General features: G+C 35.7%; 1 protein-coding gene across 2 annotated transcripts; it reads right to left on the reverse strand.

Annotated features, from left to right (window-relative positions):
• Positions 1–60: 60 nt before the first annotated feature.
• Positions 61–10,522, reverse strand: LOC107784649 (uncharacterized). 2 transcript variants are annotated; one of them, XM_016605804.2, is made up of 14 exons: positions 10,300–10,522; positions 8,087–8,142; positions 7,785–7,959; positions 7,214–7,315; positions 6,289–6,357; positions 5,377–5,493; positions 5,178–5,255; positions 4,483–4,545; positions 4,264–4,360; positions 3,610–3,688; positions 3,297–3,508; positions 2,843–2,988; positions 1,903–2,025; positions 61–641 (listed from the first exon to the last, which is right to left on the reverse strand). In XM_016605804.2, exons 1-14 carry the CDS (start codon positions 10,384–10,386, stop codon positions 489–491), a joined length of 1,557 nt encoding a protein of 518 aa, XP_016461290.2. In that variant the 5' UTR covers positions 10,387–10,522; the 3' UTR covers positions 61–488. The 2 variants fall into 2 exon arrangements, with proteins under 2 accessions (XP_016461290.2, XP_075076157.1); XM_075220056.1 differs by having other exon boundaries at positions 7,785–7,979; positions 10,300–10,437.
• Between the last annotated feature and the right edge of the window lie 394 nt (positions 10,523–10,916).

The raw sequence follows: 10,916 nt of genomic DNA on the forward strand, positions 1-10,916 counted from the left end.
CATAGAATCTACTACGACAGATTTATCTTGTTCAGCCATCCAATATGTCAGAGAAACATCTTAAGCTAAAATTACAAATAACATTACAATTGCAAAAACCAACCCAAGCATGGGAGGTCTGTATGTGAAGAATAAAGTGATGAATTTAATACCCAGAAACAATAAGACCGATCATTTGCCACCGTCTAACTGGTCAACCAATCAAATACAGCACCAGAACATGTTAAGCTAACATTGAAATGGACATCAAATTACAAATAACATTACAATTACAAAAAACCAGCCCAAGCATGGTAAGGCCCGAGTGTGAAGAATGAAGTGATGAATTTAATAGCCAGAAACAATAAACCTTACACTTACAACCTATACCAATGAAGTGCCCTTAGATCAGGGATACATAACCCAAAAAAAATTGGTCCTGCAATTCCTTGGTCACTACCACCAAGGGAGCAAAAGAATCACATAATTTACCACTGTTAGGATCTTATCTAAACGTCATATTTCTTCGGTTGGCGCCACTGAGCTAGAGTTCTGGATAAAGAACTAATGATAGCAACCTTAGGTGTTGATCCATTCTTTCCAAGCAAATCTTTTCCTGCCAAATCTGTAATTTTAGGAACCAAATGCTTATGTCTGTCGATCTGCAAAAAAGGGATCGATGATGGCCTCAATTGCTAAATTCAATATGTTTAACCCAAATAGGCCAACTCAGACACCGAAAACGGTTTTGATTTTCTCCACTAGAGTATCAATATAAACATGAGATACTACTCAACAGATAATGGGAGTTAAACTGAATATCAGAAAATCAATCAATCAATCAATGAACCATGCTTCAATCCTAAGTTAGTTGTGTTCTCTAAGCTAGATAACATAAATAACTATGTCTTAATCCCAAGAAAGGCAGGGTCGGCTGTATTAACCTTCATTTTCCATGTCGCTCCATTTAAACTTATGTCAGTCCAACATTATATAAAATAAAATAAATAATAAAAATAAAAAGCATAGAATAATAAAAATAAACAAGTATCAAATATAAAAATTTAGAACTAAATATGTGAAAAGATGAGTATCTTACCGGAAATTAAGGTAATAGATGAAGTAGTCAAACACAACTACACAAGACAATTAAAAATCTCTCTAGATACCCTTAGGTACCTCATGTAAGGATATTATAGTGTGAGACATTATATGACGCAACACCCTTCTCCACTTGTAACCGGATTTTGAATTTCACATGAATTTTAATACATACTAGTGTGAGAATTGACTTACTAAAGATTGATTATGATACCATATGAAAGATTCCAAGCATCTAACTTAAAACCTTAAAAGCAACGGCTGATTAGTCCAACTCAAGACGTTTTAAACTCCTACAAATACACTTATACACCCAATATGGTACGTTATAAAATTCAAGAAAAAAGAAAATAAAATTGACCGAGTTAGTGGAAGTTTCTCTTTCCTGATCCCATAAAACGTAATAAAATTCAAGAAAAAAGAAAATAAAATTGACCAAATTAGTGGAAGTTTCTCTTTCCTGATCCCATAAAAATAAAAAGGAGTGCTTCCTTTTGACGCAGTAGAATAAAATTGCTCTTTGCTACATCTAGTCAAGATGTTTTAAACTCCTACAAATACACTTATACACCCAATATGGTACGTTATAAAATTCAAGAAAAAAGAAAATAAAATTGACCGAGTTAGTGGAAGTTTCTCTTTCCTGATCCCATAAAACGTAATAAAATTCAAGAAAAAAGAAAATAAAATTGACCAAATCTAGTCCCCCCCCCCCCCTTTTCAGGTATTAACCAGATGGATAAAGCGAACTCTGTATCATCGACAAGCAGATGATATGAAGGAATACAATGATCTGAAAGCTGGTGGCTTAGGAGGGCATACCTTGTATATCTTCCCATCCTTCAAATGATACCGGATACCAGACCAATTGATGGACTGAGAAAAATGAGAACGCATCGCAGACAATGGGTATAAGAAATTGTCAACGAGCATTGCAATGAATACCTGCTCGATAAAACATCATTTAATAAAACATTAATGACTTATTGTGATCAAAAGCTACAAAACAGGACCATACAGTGAATTCATACTCAAAATATAATAACAGAAAAAAATGGTTTATAAATACCCTCCGTCCAAAAAAATACACGATGTTAATTCTATTAACAAAAATACCCTCGCGACTAACGGCAGAATTGGTGAGCCTTTCATTTAATGACGTGGCGATTTTTAACTGGGTCACGTGGCAGTCTTTGACTGGAACAAAAAATGGATATTATTTCAACCCATTTTCAAAAAATGGAAATGTTAGACCCTCCATGGGTTGAAATAATATCCATTTTTTGTTCCAGTCAAAGATTGCCACGTGGCCCAGTTAAAAATCGTCACGTCATTAAATGAAAGACTCACCAATTCTGCCATTAGTCGCGGGGGTATTTTTGTTAATAGAATTAACGTCGTGTATTTTTTTGGACGGATAGATGGACGGAGGGTATTTATAAACCATTTAGCAAACGATAAGGGTAGTTTTGGCCCTTTTCCGTTCTTTTTATAGGTAAAAATAAAACCACCTTTGACCATGTTTGACTATATGAACCCTCTGTTTTCAATATATAAAGAACAAATAAATTTCTTAGTTAAAACATTTTAACCTCTCAAGGTGTCTAATTCATGTGCAAATGCATCCACTTTTCAAACTTATAATTGTTTGCAAGAATAAGTTCAGTAAAATCTTGTAGTCCACAAAGATCAAACCATAAAAAAGGGGGGACAAAAAGGAAATGAACTGTTCAGCCTGTGTTGCAAATCTGAATGGACTTACAAGGCACCAGTTATAAGAAGCAAGTGATAGTTGAGGTGCCTCGGGAGACAACATATTGCACAAGTGAACTTCAATTCTTGTCAAGTTCCACATGGAAAGAAGTTCAATCAGTGTGCAGATGGCAAGGCATCCAGCAAGTAACAACCCTGACAAAGTACCAAAAAATCATATCCAGCTTAAAAGAGGATGAAATATGCAAAGTTCCCAAAAATTACTGTAGCATAAAGAGATTTTTCAAGAACAATTAAGAGCCATTTAACATTTCAAGAAGCACCACCCAACCCAAAAAAGATCTTGCAATTCCCAACTACCTGGAATTGCACACTGGTATATACGCATAGCCGCTACCTAGGTTCAGAATCAATATCATCATTACGATAATCTAACGATGCACATGACAAAGTTTCCAGCACAAAGTATTCTACTTCTACTCACACAACAGTAGTGTGCTCACCATTACATTTCAAGACTGTATCATCAGGAGAGTATCCTTTAAAGTAAAATCTCAGTGCTGCTGCCACATGAATCCCAGCCATGACGTATGGAGTTACAAAACCCCAAGACAGATAGCAGTGGGTTGTAAATAAAGCCCGATTCATGATCCAGTTAACTTTTGTTGTATATGACTCCAGTACAAATGTTTGCTTTCTCAAATAATTCCAGTATCTACACAATACCACAAGAAACTATAAGGCGAGCCTACAACAAGCAGTTATCATAATTTATCTCAATATCTCAACAAAGAATTTGATATATTTTTCACAAACCTAGGGAAGGTAAGATCGCTTGCAAGAGGATGTGGAAAGACTGCAACTGGTGGTGATGTAATGAGCCTCTTGTGTTCCTCTAGAAAAAATAGCAAAATAAATAAATAAGATTAAGAACCTAAAACGTCCACGCCAGAACCAAGATTTTGCAGAGAAGAAAGTTAGTAAAGTGGAACTACTCACAATTAATTCCCAGAACATCCTAAAGCTAAATAAGAAGTACCAAAACTCAGTAAGTGGCAATGGTCGTTAAGAGGTTCACTATTCAATATCTCCAAGAGGGTTATATAATCACCCAAAATACTATACCGAAACAATTACTGCAACAAAAAATGCAAACACCTACTTAAATTATGCATGTGCCGAGAAATTTCCTCCATTGTCAAGTATATTACTACAATACTACATAAAGAGGACTAGAGGAGAATACAAAAGTTCAGAGAACAGTAGATCTTTGCATATTTATGGGTAAGAGATGCATAGTCAGGAGAATTCGTAAAAAGCAGATAGTTGCAGAATAACACAAAAACTAGAAACTCTGTATCCTTGGAATTTGGCTCTCCCAACTATGGTCTACGAGGGGAATATGCACCAGCTGCATTCCCGCTCTTGTGCAGTAACAGTTAGGGGTGAGCAACGGGAGATAAACTTTACCAGCTATAGCCGCTAGAGTCATGTCATCTGAGTAGCCACCATCTCGAAGCGCTGACACTACACCATGGCGGTCGGTTCGAAAATCGTCTGCATGCATCTGGAATTAAAAAGGTACAGAATAATTTGTAACGAGATGCAATATATGAGTAACAGGCTTGACAAGAAGGGAACATCGCTATACTCATGAAACATGGAACAAATTAAATGGTAAAAACTAACCATCATGCATCCTCCCCAGAGGAAGAATGTTTTTCCACCAGTAGCAAATCCCATAGAACATGGCTGTAATTAAATGACAATGAACCAATACGAAACAGGAAGTCAGCAAAATGTTAAACTAAGTTAATATAAGACCTTTGCAAAGTGTATGGATGTACACTAAAGACACACAAGGGCAACATAGACACATCACCCCAAATCTTATAGGAAGCTCAAAACCGTCATGTTAAAGGAGAAGGTTCAAGTCGACCAGGAATCAGCATGTAAGAGCTGGAGTGCATTTCTTTCCAATGTAAGATATAATAACAGAAAAAAAACGCAAAAAACTAACAATTCTGTGTGCAGTTAAAAGAGGAGATAGAAGAGTGCAAACTATATAACTTTAAGCAATCATGGAAAATTAGTGTAAGCAATAAAGTTCTAAATATTCCCTTATTGATATAAAAAATATTATGGAAAAATGAAAACTTCAACCAAGATGTAAAATTGAAAACCAAGAGCAGAATGAACAAAGTACAAATCCAACACCTTTCAATTAGTGAAAACAAATGATTACGATAATGATAGACAAGCTTACTCTAAAATCTCCCTCCAGATTACAGAGATGACGCATTGGAAATAGAAGCAAAAACCAAAAGGAACTTGACAGACAACGTGCACAAATGAAAATAGAGATATGGGCATAAATGACATACCATGTGATATTCATAAATGCAGTAACTTCCCAAAGTTCCAGATGGTAAATCGAGAGGATATCCTGTTTGAATAAAGATCTGGCAAGCATACAGACAAAGTATTACATTTCCCAGTGTTATGGGTGAAATGGACATTTGATTAGTGAGCTGGCATGCTGTGCCAAAGCATAAAGTTGCTTCAGGATTTAGAAGATATTACCTCTGGATTCTTCTCCATTTCAGTAGTAAGGGCTCCAATTGATCCAGGGTGCAGTCTAACATCATCATCAAGGAATAAGACATACTTGGTGTCTTTATGCATTTTCTCCACCCCAACCTGTAAAGAGCACCATTATTCAGGTAAGGAAGATCAACGAAGCAATAGTTCATAAAATAACCTATTTACAGCGACCACCTAAATAATACATCTCGATTAACAGATGCCGCATTCCTTCTAGTCTAATCCCTCTTCTTCAAAATCCTTACACCCATCAGTTACATCAAATGGGCTAAATAAGCTCGAACAAGATCTGACTGCAATCTGACTCTTCTAAGGGACAATGGTTCGAATTGGTTTGTCCCGAAACAAAGAACGGAAGAAGCATAATTCGGAAACTGGAAAAGTTGAGAGAGAAAGAGAGATGGGGGGAGGGAGGGAGGAGGAAGAGCAGAATCAGAGAGAAATAGGATGGGTTTCATGTGGGTAGATGACTTCTTTCTTTACTTTAGAAGTCTAGAGACAGTTGAAATAGAAAGAGAAATTCATGTACTCGCTTTGTGGCCTTCCCTTGCATCAGTCTGTTATGCCTACCATTAAATGCTTTCAATTTTTCCAGAGTTTTCAACATTTCATGCTCACGGTACAAAGCATATAAAATTTAAGGGATATTTTGAATTGTTTAAGTTGAGATTCAAGGAAGTTCCCTTAATGATAATTTTACAGTATCCTCTCTTACTAACTCATGCACCAACAAGAAAAGCACAACCCTAAACTCTGATAGTACAAATTGCTCCATCTAGGAAAAGCAAAGAATGGTAAATCCTGTAACCATGCAATTCTCAAAGAGATAAGGCTTGGTTTCTCTCATCAACATAAAGAAGACGGACTAAAAAAAGGAATCATGATACATACCAATTGATTGTGAATCTTCTGACTACAAGTTGTTGACAGGCCGGCTACAATAACTTTAGCATCAACATCCTGTGTGCAGAACACAAAACAAATGAAGAGTTTAAGAAGTGCAACACATACATGCAATGGGAGCATGAATAGGCACCCAGAATGATAAAAATTCTAACTACATGACATAGAAAATGCCATATCAAGGATATAATTGAGGTAAATACCAAATAATAATGAACATCTTTCTTTTTTGGTAAGGCATAAAATTTGTTAAGCGTCCTACATTGATTGAGGAAATGGGTTGTTGTCTCCTTATATGGTCTTGGACAATAGTCATCTCTCGAGCTACTCGAGAGGTTGAGTTAAGCCCAAGGTCCACTTTCTTTACATGGTATTGGAGCCAACCCCATTCTTATTTTTGGTTTACCCGATATTGTGTCCCATGTTATGTTGTCCCCCCTGCAGATATCCAGTCCTGAGCCGGGGGGGGGGGGGGGAATTAGGAAATAGATAGGAGGTTTCATAAAAAAAAGCCTCTCTTTGAGCCTTTCCGTTTTCTTTTTGATAATTTGCTTTTGTTCTCTTTCGTACGCCTTTTTCACAAATCTTAAACTTTATTTGCAAACATAAAATTTCTTTCGTGCCTCTATTTTTTCCATTTCCAAATTTCTTAAATGTGACCAGTAAACAGATTTTTCAGAAAGGTTAAAGGAAAGAAAGATAAGACCAGTGAAAGAAGTGAGTACTGATGATAGAACCAATGATGATGCAACGCAAATCAAAAGGCAAACATTAAACTAATAACTAATACCAAGTCTTCAATTTAGAGATTCACGATTGCTCAACATAGAAAACGAATACCATGAGAAGTGTGCAATATAATGATATAAGCAGATACCAACTTTTGAATGCAAAAGAAGGCCTAATACCACACCTTAAAATCTGCTAGCAATCGCTTCACAGCATGATAAGCAGGATCAGCGGTACTTTCAACCACAAAAAGGAACTCCAAAGGACCACCATAAAGAGAAGTGATCTGAGCCATTCACAATGGGAACATAAGCAGACCAAGCAGACGATAAATTACCTGGACTAAGTGTGAAAAAATGGAGCACATAATTCAAAGTTTTTGTCATAGATCCAAACAACATGAATATGAATAAGATACCAAACAGAGAGCTAAAAGACACAAAACTTTTTTTGATGAAGTATAAAATTTTCGTTAAGAAAGGGCAAAACATGCCCACATACAAGAAGTATACCAAAAAGTAGAAACACCTCACAAAAAGACTAAATAACAAAACTATTAACATGTTACTATCCATTATGCTGTAATGCGGGCTTCTCAGAAGCAACAAGTAAGATATTAGGCAGCAACCTGAGATTATTTTCAAGCAGGAAAAAGGCCATAAAGAATTGTAGCATAAACGTAAGTCAAGACTTCAAGTAACTCAGCTTAATTGAAAACTCAAAGGCTCCCAGCCTAAAGGTTTCTTATCGTTTACCTGACTTCTCCAATTGTGTAGATTGTGCTCTCCAAACCCTTTTAAAGGCATTACAACTGAGACTGGGGGCAAGTTGACCTGATTTGAATGCTCAAGGTCATTGATATCCTTTGTAAGGAATGCAAAACTATTGCCACATCTCATACTATCCTTCATGCGTCGAATCTCCCTGCCCCTGCAAAAAGAAACCAAAAGCTGCATGAAAATCACTACTTTCAGAATCCATTACCTACGCCAATTATAAATTATCAGCAAGAAAGTGTGCACCATAAACACTCTAGATAGATTATAAGATCTCATACCTTACATAAGCAGCTAAAGCCCATCCAAGAGCCAGTACTAAGCAGATAAAACATCCCTGCAGATACAAAGTCGCATAAAATGCCAAAAAAATAGATTAAAAAAACGAGACAAGAAAGTTCAAAAGTGTGAGTAATATAGTTTTTCTTAATTTGTCAATTACGGATCAAATGATTAAATCACACACTGATAGAACACGGAGAAGTTTAGCAGATGAAAGAGATTTACTCATGTTAAACATATCACCAAACAGTGATTAGATGAGGATCCATTAAAAGTAAATATTAAAAAAATGTTGAGAACCCATTAACAGACAACTGAAACTTTATACATATGTTTTGTTTGTCTTCAGGCACATTAAAACTTTTTATTCTCATCCAAACAAAGAGATATAGAAGACAACCTTAAAATAGATAGCTTATTTTTATTAGTAACCTCCAATAGATTGCTTTCATGCACTTTATAGTATAAGCCACCATGACTTGACATAATTTAAACTGTTTACTCAACAATCTGCACCCTAATAATTTCCCTTTTCCATTTGTTAGATTTCACAATTCACACCATAATTGCCTCCTGCAGTGTGTTACTGTAGGTATCTACTTTCTTGGTTTATCCATGAATCTGCCCTATTAAACCCAATATGAAAGGACATTGAGCTATAAACACGAATGAGCTATTTTTTTCAAATTCTTTCATTATTTTTTTAATAGTCTGTGCAAAATGAATTTTTTTAAAAGCATCTTGTTGCAGTCATTCATGGAAAGGGCATTAACGAAATTGCGTAACACCAAAGCAGACTTTCAGAATAACAACCTAGTGTAATCCCCTAAGTGGGGTATGGGGAGAGTAGGATGTACGCAGCCTTACCCTACCCAGGAAGGGGATGGAGACTGTTTCCGATAGACCATCGGCTAAAGAAAAGGCGGTAGACTTTCAGAATAAAAGGGAAAGAAATAAAAAAATAATAATTAGAGAAATATTGTGTACTGCTATGGATTGAATCTTGCAAAAATGCTGGGTAAGGCTGCGTACAATAGACCCTTATGGTCTGACCCTTCCCCGGACCCCGCGCATAGCGGGAGCTTAGTGCACCAAGCTGCCCTTTTGCTATGGATTGAATCGGAAAAACAGATCGTCAGCTCTATCGAGCATCGACTAATATCCTTAATCTGTCAACAGTATAAGTTTACAATGATTAGAGACTCCATTAGCTACAAATATTGAACTCCCTAGCCAATTAGGGCTTGAATAAATTCCACGAAGCTCAAAAATTACTGGTTTTAAAGGGATTTTTACACAAATAGCCGTCCATATTCATTGTTTACTTTTTCTAGCCATATACAAAGTTTATGCATTGATTATACACATATAATACATAAATTATGCATATATTATATTTTCCCGTGCTATTTTTAGTTTAAGGAGTTGGGTGGGCAGCTATTTGGGTTAGTTAAACGGTTTTAAATAACCATCACTGGCATCACACCATGAAACACTTGAAGCGACCAAAATGGAGCTTAAGTGACCATCAGCTTAAAATAAATGGAGTATTCCACGTGAAATTCATACTTGAAGCTTACAGATAGAGAGTGCATATAAACTGGAAATTCGTTTTGTCACCAAGTCCCTAATTCTAGAAAGAGTGCTTTCAGGAATTAAGCCATGTAGTGTGCTACACCCGTCCACTAGTCTAAATTGCCAGACTGATTTACAGACACAAGATGGTTCTGCCTTCTACATCATATAAAAAACAAGTACTCTTTTTATCTTGGCAAAACTCCATGACTATAGATAAATCCAAGAAGAATATGCTTGTCAATGGCTCTCAATTCTGAAGTCTGAAGAAAATTAACTGAGAAAAAAAAAACTCCCAAACTGCGAACTACCACGAATGCAGCATAACACACATTGAAAGTTCAACCTTTTGTAATCTTATCCTTTTCCTCAGCATTATATTAGCAACGAAATTCTCCATCAAAAAAATATACATAGCGAATTTTAATCCACGTAAATAATGAAATAAAATCAAATTTTAAGTCTAGTCCTTAGATCTAAACCGTGCCAAATCTAAAACACATCCAATAAGCAATTTTCTAAATTTTCGAACAAAAATAAAACAGCTAATTAATCTAAAACGCAAAAAGAAGCAGCGAATAAAACTAGCAGCTAATTCAATAAAAAGTAAAACGGAGCAGCGGAAAACAATAAATACCTGGATCTGAATAAAAACCGCGAGGGGACTACACAATGCCCTGCTAGCAGAGAATAAAAACTTATCGAACGAATCAAGCGGCAACATTTTTATTTTTATTTTTTCAAAAAATGTATGAGATATATAAATATATGTGTGTGTGTGTGTATTTGTTGCCTGTTTAAATTGGCGCGTGAGAAGTGAAATGTGCTAGGGCAAAACAATGCAATGCAGTGCCCTAGATCTGAGAGTAGAAATTTTGTAAATTTCAGTAGTGTTCTCTCATATCAATCACCATTGAAGGGGAAGAAGAGAGAGAAACACTAAAGAGAATGAAGAAAGAGAGAGAATGAGGGGAGAAATGAAAGGAGGAAAAAGGAGAGATTGTGAGAGACCGCGTAATTTTATATTTCGAAGGGGGGAAATTGGATTAGAGAGGAATATGCTTCATTTGTCCTTATTTTATCATTGCTTAAAATGTTAGTGATAAGAAGAAGAAAAATATTTAATTTGTAATTATTTAATTTGAATGATTTAATGAACTTTCGTAATACAAAATTGTGAAGATTCTAATCAAAAGGAGTCAAGAACTTTTATTATTCCAAAAAAAAAGTAAAAAGAATCATATAAAATTGAAA

This window comes from Nicotiana tabacum, chromosome 8 (genome assembly GCF_000715075.1).
Source record: "Nicotiana tabacum cultivar K326 chromosome 8, ASM71507v2, whole genome shotgun sequence".
Lineage (NCBI taxonomy): Eukaryota > Viridiplantae > Streptophyta > Magnoliopsida > Solanales > Solanaceae > Nicotiana > Nicotiana tabacum.